The following is a 16,366-nucleotide window of genomic DNA, read 5'->3' as shown; positions in this document are numbered from 1 at the left end:
CACTACATACCATGTTTATAATGCCTCATCACAACAATTAATCACTGAATATTTCTCGATATCAATATTTTTTTAAAGTCACATTTTTTACCTTTGCAATACACATGCTTTAGTTTTTAAATACATTTAATTATTCACTAAAGTAGGTATAAATCAAATGTACATGTCTTATGATCTAATGTTTCTGCTGCATTCCTCACTGAAACTCTTAAGCTCTGTTATGCATATAGTTGTGAACCTCTAAATATTTGAAAATACTATAATTTTTTATGTAGTTTCACATTATTTGTACTGAGGTTTGAACCAGATGCTTGCTCGAGTGTCCATTTATGTCATCAACATTTTAAAAAATACCAGTACTTTTGCCTCATTTTCCTATTCAAACAATATATGGTGTGATGCTAATGAGGACATGAAAAGGTCAGGAAATATAGTAATAGAATACAGTAATAAATGTAAATTTAAATAGCTTCAGTCAATATATTAATGTACTTGACCAACTAATTCAAGAGAAGAAACTTAGAATATACAAATATAAAATAAAAAGAGTGGGATTTGCTGAAATAATAACTCATGGCATACATTTTAAATCTGAACTATGGGTAAAGGAAAATTGAAAACTGCATGTTATAAGTATAAATACACAAAATTACCGTAATGACAGCTCATTATTTCCACCCCTCGGCGATGTCTCTAAATATACATATTCTTGGAAGGACACCCACCAAATGAACAGTATAATACTGCATATGTTTTTTTTTTAAAAGGCACCCACTTGTGTGCGTATGATGCATACAAGCACACTCACACACACTCACACACACACACACACATACTGAGAGAGAGAGAGAGACGTAATTCAACTTTCTCATATTCTTGTACACAGAGGGAGGTAGATTGATTCCCTGCCCTGGTGTGAAGCTGATGACTAACAAAAACGGCTCTTTTTCTCTTTTGGCATCCGAAAGCACCAGGGTGGCTGCGGGCTCTAAAAGCACCGATACACTCCGCGGTTTATTTTTGAACTGTCCAAGGTCATTGTTCACTTTGACAGATCACAAAAAGCGAGAAGGATCAGATCGTCAGACCCTCATTCAGCACCGGTGTCAGCCGTGTCTTGACCCTCCCCTGTGGGGTTAGCTTGCATACACGGTGTACAGGTGTGTGTGTGTGTGTGTGTGTGTGTGTGTGTGTGTGTGTGTGTGGTCTCACTGTACCATGCTCAGGCTGAGAGAGGGAGAGAGGAGGAGGTTATAGAGGGGGGTTTTAAGGCTGACAAAGTGCAGGAACTCTTTGATCCTCAGCCCACATAGTCCGCTGAAGTGCTTCATAGAGAGGGGAATTATCTTTGATGTCCACCTGACGAGCTCACGTGCAAAAATGGACCCACCATTTTTATCATTCGGCAATCTGAAAGGGATCTCACACACTTTTATAGCAGCATAGAGTAACAATGATATTTTTTATGCTCCTATGTTATCCAAACTGTAAAGAGGAAGTCCAACTTAAAATAGAAATCACGGTGCTTCATCTCTTTAACAAGGATCACATATGGAATCACTTTGATTTTTAATTAGTCACATAACAGGATTTTTTAACACAACACACACATTTTTTCTACATGCGGTTTTGTGAATAAACTAAGATATTTTAAAAAATGTTTTTCTGCAGTACTTAATTTATTATTAATTCATAGCAGGTCATTTAGTGTGTTTCTGTTTTAGTATAATCTTTTTTTTAAATTAGTACAATAACACTAATACAATATTAATGTGACACTAAGTGACAAAAAATACTGAGAGTGTGAGAGTGTACAATCAGTATCAAAGGAATTTCAAAATAAGACAGGAGACAAAATAGAGAGCAAAAAGCATTAATAAATAAAAGACAAAATGTACATTTGAGAGTTAAATTAGATGCGTGTGATAGTGTGTGTGTGTGAGTGGGTTTTGTCTGTATATCTATTTTTGTGTTAAAACAAAAATAGGTAGAGGGGAAAAGAAAAACAAAAAAAACAAAATCGGTAAGATAAATGTTCAGATAGTAAAAATGAATCATGACAGTATTAAACAATTTCTTTCACTCAATTAGCACAACAGACTTTCAATTTGAGAAACTCAAAAAACACAAAATTGGCCTCAATATCAGAATATTTTATCTGATTGTATCATTTCAGTTTCAGTTCATCAGAGTGTTATTGTTTGTGTTCATCACTGAATTTTAATTGTTGCATTTCAAACTAAAATTGTCATCATCAAATAATGCTGTCAAACTGTTACTCAATTCTCCTCAAAACAGTCCGCAATGATGGATTCTTCAAGATTTTACTCATAGTGATGATAAAAAATGTGAAATTTATACAGGAGTCAGTTTTCCAAAGTAAACTTTTTCACACATTTTCTTTCTATTCAGGACACTAAACCTTGAATATTTCAATCATGAAAATTTACTAAAATGATCTAAAATACAGTAAGTCACAATAATACTGTATTAAACCACAATCCACACTCAAATAGACACGTTGCAAAGATCAGTGATCTGTACGCTTACCAATAAATGTGCTGATGTGTCTGTTTATCAGGTGTCTGTATTCTGAGGACTGAACATGTGACTTTGTGTTTTTCACTTTGCATTCATACGTATGCAGTATTTTGTGTTTAAAGGTATGAATTTGGTTCTTTCAGTTAGGAGTTTAGCACATTGAAATTTTGTTGTCTGACCCAAATTAATTGTAAAATACTGTAATAAGAATTTGATTAACCCTAAAAACTGATTTTGTGGGTGGCTTTCAGGTCTGATCAAGTCATTTCAGTCAGTCAGTAAAAATGAGTATGAATAGTAAAGACATCATTTTAGATACCTGATACTATTTAATCTCACAGAAACTGCTGCACAATTACCTTTAATCTCCAGACAATAATATTGTCTACCTTCTTTTTTAAGGATGCCCCTTTATTGCGGAAGAACTGCTGTGGTTCAGAGTTTCCTTGACGTTCCTCAAACATCAGCTGTTGAGTCCTGCTTTGTCACTGTTTAGTCATTTTGGAGCCAGATGAAGCAGAGCAGTCAGAGGATATTCTCTTTGAAAGTCTTTGGCCCACAGACTGCTGACGAATCCAGCAAATCCTTAACAGACTGTGTTTGTTTTATGAGTCTGGCTGACCACGGTCAGTGTGTAATTAGAAATGACTCACACCAGAACTGTTAATACGAAACAGTAAACTATAGCAAGTAAGCAATAGAGTCGTAATGGACTACTAATTAGGGTTCCTTAGACATAGTAAATGATTGTGATATATTTAACCGTGTTCATTAGAGCTTTTATTTTTTATTAGATTTTATTTTCAAAGGCAAAAAAGACTCAAGCCATTGCTTCGATATCTTGCATGTCACACACAGTCAGTGGTACAGGGTTTCGGCCTTGGGGAATTTCCATAATGCAGGTCTTTATTTATACTCCTAGTATCCCACACCGCTGCTGGTTTTGTCGTATCTTTAATTTTAATTCCTAACCTCTGATTAACTTGGCCCCCAGTTGAAAGATAAAAAAGACACTGGTTTAGACAAAAATGTGAAAGAAATAGTATCCCATGATCATCCTACGTTTTGTATATGAAGAGTGTCTCGGGTATATGATTATATATGATCAGTAACCCTGCATTTTTGTCCTGCTGTGTCCATCCAGGCTGAGCTGCTCACAGGTTCCTCAGTAACTAATGTGGAGGAGGCACATCGCGCCGGGCAGGAGCTGCTGAAGCGAGGCTGTGGGTCAGTCATCATTACTTTGGGACCCCAAGGCTGCGTGGTGCTCAAGGAGAAGGAGTCTATCTCAAAACATGTTCCAACTACGGCAACCACAGCAGTGGACACTACAGTAAGGATATACTATATATACTATATATAATGTGACAATTATGTCTTCAATTAGTCAATTAATTATGTAGTCTATAAAATTCCAAAAAATCTAATGCTTGTTTTGTTCTACCAACATCCCAAAATCCAAAGATGTTTAATTTCCAGTGATATGTATAAAAAAGATATATCAGGAAAAAATACATTGTAAAAGATTGAACCAAAGAAGGTTTACATGTTTAGCCTTATATATAAATATGAATAGGCTTATATTATAAAGCTTGAACCAAAGGTTTAGCATTTTTAGCTTTATATATATAAGTAACTATCACTATTTTGTTACGCTACTACATTTTATACAGATATTTATGGCCCAGACTTTTCCTCTAGAGCCACATTGAGATTGACATTTGTGGTTATGGGTGAGATGTCAAGATAACTATTGGATGGATTTCCATGAAATGTGGTTCAGAAATGAAATGTTCCCCTCGGGATGAATTGTAATTTTTGGTGATTTAGCTTTTCATCTAATCCAAATCATCAAGTGAAACATTTCAGTTTGTCCAAAACTTTGATGAAAGACTAAATAACTGCATCATTAACTAATATTCCCAATGTAAATAATGTTATCATCAGCGTATTGGTATTATCGTTGTGACCACATTAGCATGCTGATTTTAACTCAAATCAACACTGTGCAGCCTGAGCCTCAGATTCATTTCTTAACTGTTTGTTTTAAATTATTTGATTATTAATTTAACCTTAAAATGAAAAAAGAAAATAGTGAAAGGGTCAGTCACAGTCGCTCAGAGCTCAAGGTGGCGCCTTCATCTAATTCCAAAGTTACTCAACTTCTAATTATGTAATCCAGAAAATAAGCTAATTGTTTCATTTCTGAGGGCCAGATAATATCTTCTACATTCCTTTTCATAATTTGTACTGTTTGATATTATGTAAGGTTTAATTTCATCCTTTAAGTGATAAGAATTTTTATTACAGAAATCAATCTTTTCCATCTCAGTAGTAGGTAATAGCTGAGGAGAAGGTGAGGCCACTAACCATATTAGTAAGAGGGAAAATCGCTAAAATGGAAAATTATGTAGTTGTGCCACCTCCTGATTGTCATGCAAAAACTGGAAGGAATTTCTCTCATAATTGGTATTTTTCTGTAATAACAGCGGAACATCCTCAGATTCCACTCTGCTTTTCAATAACAAAACTTTGTCACGCACCGCTTTAATCTGCACATTCATCATGTTGCTACTCTGAGCTACTGATCTGTGTGTTGCTCAAGTGGAACGGTTTAAGATCATAGGGATGTGGTGACCATGGTCTGTCTCCCCCCCTTCCTGATTCTAATCTTTAAAAGGAGACCAGCGATGCTTGACTCATTTCACACCGGCCTCTGTAGCTTGTTTTCGTCATAGTAGTCTCAGCTAGATGTTTGCATTTCCTGCCTCTGAGGGTTTTGTGGGCACTGTGTTCTACCGACCAAGTACGTCATCACACAGAGGTGTTAATCATGTCTTTGTGCTCACCATGCTTGAATTAAAGGCTTTTAATTGTTTGTGTAATGGATTCTTTTACCGAATAGTCCCCCCTAGGAACTTTTATTGTGCTGTAATTTCCAAAAAGCTGTTCATCATGCAGTGTAGTAAAAACGGGTTAAACAAACGGTAAGCATGTAGTCATTGTTTTACATGAAACCCAAATCACACCTTTTGAAAGTGAGAAAAAAAAGCATAGCAAAAAGTAGTAAAAAGTTAGACTTGAGTGTGTGTGTTTGCAGCTTATAAATCAAGGTCACTCTGGCATCTCCGGAACAAAGGGCTCGCTTTCTGGAAACGGTGTGTGACCTGCTCCGTGCCCCCACGTTTCTAAGCAGACACACATATAACCCTTATTCACCGTCTCTTCACTCTCCCTGCTTCCCAGTAGCCCCCAGGAGAGAAGAATTTACCCGACACCCCCCCTCCGCTCTTCTCCCATGACTCACCTCTTGGGCCTGCATCAGTCAGCAGAAAGCTGCGCAGCCTTGCTGTGGTCGGGCCTGCTGTATGTCCCCCCGCACACACACACACACACCCCACCCTTTCTGTTCTTTGATGGGCCCATAAATTCTGGAGTGTTTAACTCTTTTGGACATCATAATCCCTCTTCCAGTAAAGCCCTTTTCTTTTCTTTTTTTACTGGAGAGAGGGAAAAAAACAACAGGTTGTTATCAAGATCATCATTCACTTCTTTTAGCCTGTCTGGTAACGTAGGCCTGTTAGTTATGATTACCTCTTATGTTATTACTGCTTTGATTGTTTTTTTGTTTTTTTTTCTTTCTCTAGAAGTAATGACAGAAATGTCTTTGAAAGATTGGCTCCCAGCTTGTCAGCTCTAGGATTTGCTCTATTGTCAATAGTATCAGACTATGATTTGAGGCCGTATTTCAGCCTGTGATTCTTCGATATCATCACAATGACTCACTTGCGGTTTCTTGCTATTTTAGCTAAGCTACCGCTCAGCTGGGCAACACTGGTGGCATGACGTGTTACTGATTGGATAAGAATCCCACTTTTACTGTTCTTATTTGGAAGCATTCAGTCGCTTTGTGTCCTTTGAACGATCTAGCTTTGTTAACGATGTGACATTATGGCGGTGAAATCGTTTAGCCTATCTCTGACTGTAACTCTGTCATCATCTGAAGCCTTCTGCTCCTCCTGCATCTGCCTGAATAACACATTTTACATGGCATGAGCAATTATGGTCTGAATCAGGGTCATGAATCTGGATGAATAACAAAGCAAAGCTTCTCATCTACTGTGGCTCCCCCTTTATCCATGTCTCCCTTTTGTCTTAAATTGAGTGCAGGCTTCCCTCACTGAGATCAGAGCCTTGGCTGTTTTGTGTGGACAGTTAGATGAGGCTACAGTACACACACAAACACACACCCAGTGCCTCTTTGCCCCAGCAGGACGTGGGTGGCCTCAGTTTCCACTGTTCCGGGAGGTCCACTGTGTACGGCGAAAGGTAGACAGTACTGTCTAAACCAGACATTACAGCTGTACGGTGGGTCTGGACAGTCAAATTGTTCCCAGTCTTCTCTCATGACTGGAGACGTGTAAGGACCAATGGCACGATTCCTTCCTGGAAGCCAAAGGTAAGGGAATACCTCCTGAGCACTGCATTCCTTAACCCTGCAAACTTTGGGGTCAGTATGACACAGTGAGAAAACTGCCACATCACCATCTTTTAATGGATCACACATGCTCCAGCAGCTGCTGTTTAGCAACCCAGATGTTCGGCCGGTCCTCTGCCAGTGTGTGTTGCATCGTCATGTAGATCAGTGTTGCACACAAAAGGGTGAAAGAGGATGAAGACAAATCACTGCAGATGCATCAAAGATTTAAAAGGTCTAATTGGTCCAATTAAATGTGTTTTTAATCTCCGAAGCTTCCTCCCTCGTTACCTCGGAGGAGTCGTCCCCGGCTGTTTGCAAGTCATACTGGAAGCTTCCGGACGTGGAAGCCACTGTGAGTCAATGCTGCCCCTGAGTTGGTCTTTACTCTCCCTAGGGTGCCTTTCATTGACAAAGGCGGTAGGCTTCAGGAGTTAACTGCACATAGCTCCATCTGTCATAGCAATATGGGAATCAAGATCGCAGAAGGCCTCTGGGTGAGAAACACAGTCATAGGTTCCAAAGGTTCAGTGAGCACCGCAAACTCTGTAACATGAAAGACTTGGTGTGGAGCTCTATTTGATATCTGCTTTTTCTATAAGTGTTGTGTTCCTGTATATCTTTGCTGCGTAGCACTCATTGCTGTGGTGCTTCTGCGCTGCACTTTACAAAGATCACTTGTCAATCAAAGCGTGTGGGTGCTGCTGTATTCTTTGTCCTTGGATTTTCTGTTGATGGACTTGGACTGAGTTTCTGTATGCGCTCCTTTGTTTGTCTGTACAGCCATGGCGGTTACTGCCGCTTGTGTTAACTATTCAGTTTCTTCTTCTATTTATTCCAAACACACCACTCATGCTGCTGTCAGAAGCGTGAAAAAAAAGGTCACATCTCTGTCAGTGAAAGCCGACCAAATACAAAAGAGCTGCAAATTGGAAAGCTTTCAACATCTATATAGATTTGCTTGTTGCGTTAAATTGAACAATTTACTCATTCGGACGTCATTTTATTTTAAATGTTCTAAATTAATAACGTGATTTTGATAGATTGAATTTAACTAAACCGAAACAATAAAGGTTCCAGGAAGATGGTTTGATTCGTGCAAAACATAGAAGTCCTATAGCTCACTTTTATTGCATCATCACTTTAAAAACACATCCAACTCTAGAGACCTTCCAAAATCATACTTTGGTAATTTGTTGAGCTTATCACAAACAAATCTGCCATCCTAATTTCTAACTTCAGTATGAGCACCAGCAGAGAACAGGCAGAGAAATGGCACGAAGGTCAAGAAGCGTTGGACGAAGCCGACCAGCACGAGCATCACAGCTCATCCGCGGCAAGCGCTTGTGTCACTTGATTGACAGGCCTCCAGATCTAACCTTCACTAAACTGTGTCGAGGGCAGCGGCAGCGGGGCTGAAGGGGGCAACGCTTGTCAGTCTCGTTGAGCTTCATTCAGTAGATCCAGTAGCGTCACATGCCAGTCTCAGGGAAGGAGACGTTGTTAATAAGACACATAAAGGTTGAATGGTGGCTCGTACAGTCACTTGAAGTTGAATTGAAGTTTAGATGGGGAAGAGTGACGTCTTGTGTCGGTAATTATCAAGATTTCTTTGTTATCATTTGTCAATACTCATATACACTTAAATGAAATTCAGTTCATTTACAGAATAAACTATTTAAACCAACTTAACTACTAAGAATGTAAGATAAACTTAGCAAATATGTTAAGAAAGTTTCAAAAAGATAGAGGATTTATATAAATACACATAAGTACACAAGTATAAAAGCCTTAAAGTAGCAGCATAGGTAAACATGAGGTAGTGCAATGAGTTTGCAGAAGGTACTTTTTTAGATGTGTTGGCTCAGTAGAAAAAGACAAACATATAAAAATGACATTTTTGGTCTCTTATATGACTTTTATAGTCCCATTAGTTTTGTATTATTGGGCCATCGAGCATCAGAAATTCTCTTTCTATGATAGTACGTGTGTTTTTTGGTTACTTACCATTTACTGTACACTAAAACAAGCATTTGGGGGTGACTCAAAGAGCAAGAAGTTTTCATTTGAGGGTAGAGATTACTCATTTGTAATTAGAAGTATTTGACGTAACTCGTGCAAAAATAAGTTAACATTACTAACAGCTTTGTGAGGCTGTACTGAGGGAAATGCTAACAATATGCTACAATGATACTAACTACTACTATGACACATAATGCTAGTATGATAGTAAAACTATCAGTATGCTAACATGCTCACAGTGACAAAGCTAGCATGTTAATGTTTTTTCACCAACTTAGCCTGTTAGCATGCTAAGATTCGCTAATTAAAGCTAAACTCAAAGCACAGCTGAGGCTGATTTGAATGTCAAATAAAGGCCACAAGGATTTGAATCTTATAAGCAACTGACTAAATACTAAGTACTGTTGAAGTTTAAATTTTAACTTTGAAACCCATATATATAAATATTCATGGTCTGAATTCCCCTCCTTAATACAGTTTCCAGGAGGTAATTCGACATTCTTGTTGGGAGCTTCAGACATATAGTAGACAGAACGCAATGCAGTAGGACAGAGGGCTGATGTAATGCATTCAGACTCTGTTGCTCATCAACAGTAGCCTGTTCTAGTGTGAAATTGTCATCATGAATTTAGGCCTAACTTTCAATCCAAAAAAGCAACTTGATTTGTTGACTTGACTTGAATTTTAGGTCCAAAAACAACTAGTTAAATTAACTTTATTGAATACTGGACTCTTGAATTTAGATATATGAACATTACACACTTAAATTTAAAGTTTTAGTAAATGCACAGCTGGAAATTCCAGACGTTCTAATGAGGAAAAGAAAGATATCCTACCACATCTATTCACGCAGACGAGTTTCAAAGTAAACATTTCAGTTCTATAAATATTTTACAAATGTTAATACTGTCTGTCTTTTAATCCTGAAAATAATATTTATTGTGTTTCATTGTGTAATTGTCCTTATGCCAAGTTAAGCCCTAAATACTAGTATTAACCTTCTAAAACTTGTTCCAGCCGCACCCTGTTGTAGTCTGAGTAGACAAAGGTGGATGTTTGGCAGGGATTTGGGGATAGATTACTTAAGTATCAACAGGTAATTCAAAACATAAAGGGAGAAAGAACTGATAAGATGCAATAATGATTGATTGTCACGACTATGAAGACCAAGATGTTCTTTTTTCTATCATTATTGCCATATCTGTACTCTACTCCTTTGATCATCAGTCCCCAAGCATCAACCCCCAGTCAAGAGTGGTATCATCGTTTCAACCATGACGTACAACCTGGGAGACGTGCCAGAGCCAAACCGTTGGGACTGCATCACCAAAGCCTTATTTCCAAACCCTCACTGTATTGTAGCCCAGCCCAGCTACCAGACAGGAGACATAAACACACCATGGGTTTAAACATGGAAATCCACCAGGCCTGTGAAATGTTTGAGCTCTGATCTCACTCTTTCCAGCATCTCTCCCGTCCAGGAGTGACACCGGTGCTGTGCACTCCTAGGATCAGAGGGTGGGGGTGCAAATATTGCCCTTTTCAAAATTCAAATCAAAAGCACTTTTTTTCTCTTCATGCGTTGCTGTTATCGGTTATCTGGCTGGTCACGCCAAAAAAAGATATAAACAGGAGACACAATACAATATCTGCTTTTTGCACCCCCCCCCCCCCCGCACATGCCCTGTCTATCGTGGACCTTGTTTGGCCCTCTCTGTTTCTAGTGCCGTGTCAATCACGGCATGGCTCCCTCTGCCCTGGCCTGGGTCAGGGTGAGGGTTTATGTTTTCTGCCCCGTGTCACTGATTCATCCCCGCACAACTGACAACCTTCTCTCTCAGCCTGTTCACTGGCAAAACCTAGACAAAAGGGTTAGTCTGAGGTTGGCAGGGTGAGGAGGGGGTGGGTTGGGAAGGCGAGGGGCATCAGAGGTGCTCAGAAGAGAGAGTGCAATGAACTCTTTTCAGAGCTAAAGTGATGACTAATGGAGCAGGCTTGTGAGAACCGGCGTTGGGGGGCCGTTTGTGGTTAAACATGAGCGTGTCGCCACATACCATTGTGCCTTTTCCCATCAGCGACCCCCCCTCCTCCTCCCCCCTCCTTCCCTCCACCCCCCTCTTTGGAGTCCCGTCCCAGCCAACCCCCCTCCAGGGCGTAGACAGCACATTCCATCTCTATCAATAGATGAGGAGGGGGAAAGGATGATTTATCTGTTCATACAGATAGCCAAAACCAGAGCTGTTGGCAGTTCTGGTTGAAACCACTGATGGTTGATGAACAAAGCACTCATATACTACCAAACTGACTCTGAAAAACTATTAACAAGCCTAAAGTTTTTACTATTTGTTCCTTAACCTTTATTTGGCAATTAGACAGCATAATGCCAGGTATTTTAAATCCAGCAGTCATTTGAACAGATGTCAATGCACCTAATTTTATTTTAATTCTGAAAAAATATTCAGCTTTTCTTAATATTAAAGGGTGTTGTATAACAATCATACAATATCCTACCTAATTTAACATGTCTATTTGAATTATTATATCATTAATTATTATTCTGTTGGTGTAATGAAGAGATCTATGTGCTTGTAATTACTCATAAAAAAGATGTTTCTATTAAAGTGCTGACAGACACTTTCACACATAGCCAAGAATTCAGTAACTCATTATAAACTAGTTGAGACTTCAGGCAGCAAAACTTGATTTGGAACAACTGTCAAATGCCATAGCACCCCCTACTGTTGACAGATCACCCATTTTCAAAATGAACCTCACGTTCAATGTTCCTGTGCTATTCACGTAACACTATGACACTTTAATTTTAAAACACATTTGGGCTTGTGTGTTTGACGTCACCTCCATATCATGAAGCCCCAGATCTAACCCCCCTTGTATTTTATATATTATGATCTTGCTTATAGAGAGGCTGCTCTGTGCTACACTGTGGAACTCTTTGCACTTCAGGTAAAATTTAATAAAGCAACGCTGTGATATTGTTTTTTGTCCTCAGGGTGCTGGAGACAGCTTTATTGGAGCACTGGCATTTTACATGGCTCATTATCCCACAATGCCTCTGGAGGAGAGCGCCCGAAGAGCCAATCAAGTGGCGGCAGTGAGCGTCCAGGCCATTGGGACGCAGATCTCGTATCCCTTCAAAAAGGACCTACCAGCTGAGCTGTTCTGAGAGCAGCAAACTGACACCTAGTACTGGACCCAGACTGGAATGGGTCTGACTGAACTGGGAACATAACTGTCTTATTAAATGTGCTGCCTTCAGGAACTACTGAGAATTGTAAATGGAACAAATTATATATTTTTTATAAAGCAGAGCAGAATAATAATTATATGTATCGTGCCTATATGACAACAAGCCTAATGATAACACAGAAGCTCAACTCTTTATAAATTAATGACTGACGAGCATCTCAGCACTTATACAACCCATAATTGACTTAATTTATTTAATTTCCTCAAGTAGACAATGTTTCATAAGTGGTTTGTGAACAGTTACCCAGTTTTAATAAAAGCTGTGCAACACTTATATGAATCATAATCAGTGATACTGTTTAGAGCAGCACCATAACTATGTCATTCCACGACCCCCACAGACAAAGACAGATGTGGTGGTCCCAATAAATAACATCTCTTCTACACATGAGTGGTAGTTTCTTCTTTTAGGTGGTAATGAAGGTTTCCATCTTCAATGACCTGGTGCCGTGGAACAGAGCATAGAGGCCTTTTGATACATCCATGATGAAATCCTCTGAAAACAACTCAGTAGAGCACTTTGTATAATGCACGACTGTTAAATTGTCTGTTTAAACCGTTGCAGGTTTTTGTTGTCCATGTTTCTGTGCATTGTTAAATCGATCTGATCTTCCTCTTTTCAAAAAACAGGACGTGCTTGTTCACTGCAAAGACAGAAAGCAGGTCGTTAATGTAGGTCACAGGGTGTGAACAGAGTAAACAAATAACTTGTATAGACAGTACACGGACTACATGCTTAGTCTTAAGGACAATGACTGGTTATGCACTTTGAGGCACAATAGGGACTTGCTTGTAGTTGACGTGATATAGAACGTTAACGGCCCAATTCTCAATTCAAGTTTCAGATGAGACATAATGTTGAAGAAATTAACATAATACATCCCCTTACAACTGGCTCATACCAGGTTTATGATGCATACTGACTTTCAATTCATTCAAGATCATCTTCATTATTTTCTGAGGTAATTATTTGGTGCAGAAACTGAGTGAATTTAACGATTACTCAATAATCAAAATAGTTGTGGATTCATTATCTGTCAGTCTACTAATCATTGCAGCCCTATCTCAATGGTCTAATTAGGTGGTTTCCCAAGTATGACACCAGTATAAAAGTTTAGATATAACAAGCTTTCTTCACAGAAAACATTTTGACAGTAAAAATAAAAAAGCACATACAGTATGTAACTAATAACATTAACAGTGCTTCTATTATATTCAAGCTTGAACAACACCTGACCCTGTATCATAATCTGATTTAATGCAAATGAGGTTGCACATACAAGGAATGCAAGTAAGTAAAAAAAACTGCCACAAAAAGCAGGTGGTATAAATACACATGTAAAAATATATTCTATGTGAATAGAGTTTCAGAAATGGTGTACAAGATATTGACTAGTAATATGCAAATATTCACAGTACAAACAGTATATCATTGTATGTAATATACAGCTAAATGGAATTCAGCCTTCGATACACCTATGCTTTTCCTACTGTGACATGTCAACATGTTTTCCATTTTTAAACAGCCCTATGATATAAAATAAGCCTGAAAGGTGCAGTTTTCTGTTGCTATTTAATCTCACTACTAATCATGACATTTACAGGTAGCAGGTTTGTCATTACTTTATTTCTTTTATTACAATACATATTAATAAAAAGTTTCCACGTGTATCTGTCATCTTTGGCCCTAACACAGCTGATCAGGGACATCTTACCGACTGGATCATGTTTGCGCAGTACCAGTTTCTCTGTGAGTCGGTTCCTCTTAGTGTTGAAGAAATAACCTGTCCCTGCAGCACTCATCATCTGCACCAGCACTGTCCTGCAGGAGCAAGTCAACAACATCACTGATCAACCACCAACCATTCAAGTATTTAACGTTTCATTTTTTAATAAAATCACCAACTTTTGACTTACTTGGATTTAGCCTTGGCCACTGTAGTATGAAACAGAAGAGAACACGTGTAAATGAATGAGGCATGATAACAAGAGTGAAGCTTAGCGAGCTAATACTGTGCTACTGTATTTTCAAGGGGAAGGCTAACAGTTAGCTACTAGCTCGGAATAGAACTAATAGAAACTAACGTGACAATATTTGACAATGGCGGAGCAGTTACACAAAGATAAAACATAAAGTAAGTACAGGCAACAGAATAACTAGATAAAAACAAACACCGTAATATAAATAGACGCAAAATGATAGACAGCGTCATTAGCATCTAGCTATCGAAGCAAACTGCTTGTTAAATGTACGTTAGAGATAGCTTTACATATGCACGCACCACCCTCTTTGTGTGTGTACATTAATATACTCACAGTTAACGGTGGTGAGGAACATTTTGTAGTCTTTAAATCACTTGTTGAACGAGATATTACAGCATGAATGTGTTAGCTGCGTTAGCTTCAGTAAGTCACATTGAGAGGTTAGTACTTCCGGTGTTACAGCGTATTTGGTCACCCGTCAAGTTCTGTGACCTGCAGTGTTGTAAGATCCTTTACTGAAGTATCAACACAACAATGTAACCATCATTTAAGTTGTTTTTAAATTAAAACATATTATTTTGAGTCTCTAAACTGTATAAAAAATAATAAAAATGTATCTGATATCAAAATCTATATAGAATGTTTTAATTGAAGATATCTGTCACTTATACCTTTACTTTTTATTTATTTAGTTATTTATTTGACTTTATTTCTGTTGAAATGATTTTACCTTCTTTATATCTCTTTTTATTTTTGGACTGGAATGACTGGTTGCTTGTTTATTCTATTATATAAGCCTATTCTGTTCAATAAAGAATAAGGGGGGGAAATGCCACAATGTAAAATAATTAAGAAGTAAAAATGCAATTAAAAGCCTACTTAAAGTACTAAAGTGAAAGTACTGATTATGCAGAAAATGGCCTTATAATTTTCTGCAGAATTACTTTAACTTTAGTACTTTATTTAAATGTAACTGGTAATAATACTTTACTTTTAAATAAGTAGAATTTTGAATGCAGGATTTTTATTTGAAATTTACCAGTAATTAAGTATTTTACATTGTGGATACTTTTACTTAAGAAAAGGATCTGAGTACTTGTACGTGTTCAGCTGACTTTATGATGGAGTCACATTTCTCTTATTAACATTAACATCATTAGTGTACACTGCACAGGTCTATTTAGCAACACACAAAAATGTCCAAGTTATAGTTTATACACCCTGTACCAGAAAATGACCCTGCAGGTCAAATCTACCAGCAGGTTAAATTTCAGTGTGATCTGTCCAACCTTTAGTTATTGTTTTGGGGGAGGGAGGGTTATCTCAAAACGTTTTTTAAAAAGCATACCACAATCATAATTAAATTAAAACTTTCTACATAAGATTACTGACAACATTATACAGGCATGAAAAAGCTTTGGTAAGACAATAGGACAATCTTGTACAATACAAAAAAAAATGGAATTTGTGAAAGTGATTTACTGGCTAATCAAAAGAAAACAAAAAATAGAAAACCATATTTTTGCTGGTCGCTCATACACTATTTAACATACATGAATAAAGTACTACACACACATGATCAAGCTGTAGAATAGGAATTAAAACAAAAAGCCAATGGGGACATAATGGTACTGAAACAGAAAGCAAAGGTAAGAGCAAAGGACCACTTCACAGCGACCTCCTTGAGGCCAGACATGGTGCTTACATCTGCCTTCTCTAAGTAGGTGCTCCTAATAGAGCTGATTGTCCCCTGGGAAAACCACATAAAAGAGGCAAACGGAAAGAAGCGGTCCAAGTATTAAGAGCTGGTGGAGCAGTGCCGGACTCACGGCTGGAAAGCTCGCTGTGAGCCCACTGAGGTAGGGTGTAGAGGCTTTGCTGGTCGCTCATTGTGCAAGCTCTACACCCCTTCTTGGCATCACAGGAGCTGCCATAAGGAGAGTCGTAAAGTCCCCCATAGAGGCTGCGGAGAAGGAGAAGGCCTCTAGGTAGCTTTGGATCATTAGGTCAGAACCATGGGCCAATGCTGCTGGGACACAAGTCAGGGTCTGATCAACCCTGGCTGGGTCACCTGAG

The 16,366-nt window shown here is 38.3% G+C and overlaps 2 protein-coding genes across 4 annotated transcripts in view; one reads left to right on the top strand and one right to left on the bottom strand.

Moving 5' to 3' along the window:
* The window catches only part of rbks (ribokinase), a 37,578-nt gene extending 24,885 nt beyond the window's left edge, over nucleotides 1-12,693 (top strand). For all 3 annotated transcript variants that reach the window (XM_062439929.1, XM_062439928.1, XM_062439930.1), the window contains 2 exons: nucleotides 3,686-3,874; nucleotides 12,051-12,693. In XM_062439929.1, the coding sequence (XP_062295913.1) occupies nucleotides 3,686-3,874; nucleotides 12,051-12,224 (363 nt within the window). In that variant the 3' untranslated portion in view covers nucleotides 12,225-12,693. The remainder of the gene's footprint in view (nucleotides 1-3,685; nucleotides 3,875-12,050) is intronic.
* A 120-nt stretch (nucleotides 12,694-12,813) lies between these two features.
* On the bottom strand, nucleotides 12,814-14,761 carry mrpl33 (mitochondrial ribosomal protein L33). Its single transcript, XM_062439931.1, has 4 exons — nucleotides 14,624-14,761; nucleotides 14,225-14,243; nucleotides 14,023-14,129; nucleotides 12,814-12,951 (listed from the first exon to the last, which is right to left on the bottom strand). The coding sequence occupies exons 1-4, from the start codon at nucleotides 14,643-14,645 to the stop codon at nucleotides 12,902-12,904; spliced, it is 198 nt and encodes a 65-aa protein (XP_062295915.1). The 5' UTR covers nucleotides 14,646-14,761; the 3' UTR covers nucleotides 12,814-12,901.
* Nucleotides 14,762-16,366: the final 1,605 nt, after the last annotated feature.

Source organism: Scomber scombrus, chromosome 19, assembly GCF_963691925.1.
Source record: "Scomber scombrus chromosome 19, fScoSco1.1, whole genome shotgun sequence".
In the NCBI taxonomy this organism is placed as follows: domain Eukaryota; kingdom Metazoa; phylum Chordata; class Actinopteri; order Scombriformes; family Scombridae; genus Scomber; species Scomber scombrus.
Note: the sequence above shows the minus strand (reverse complement) of the source record. Positions and strands in the feature narration are given on the sequence as shown.

Excerpts from the sequence above, each read along its gene's own strand:
- mrpl33 (XM_062439931.1), bottom strand. The coding sequence starts at position 14,645 with ATGTTCCTCACCACCGTTAACT. Across the intron at positions 12,952-14,022 it reads GCGCAAACATGATCCAGTCG|TGAACAAGCACGTCCTGTTT; the intron begins GTAAGATGTCCC and ends CTGTCTTTGCAG.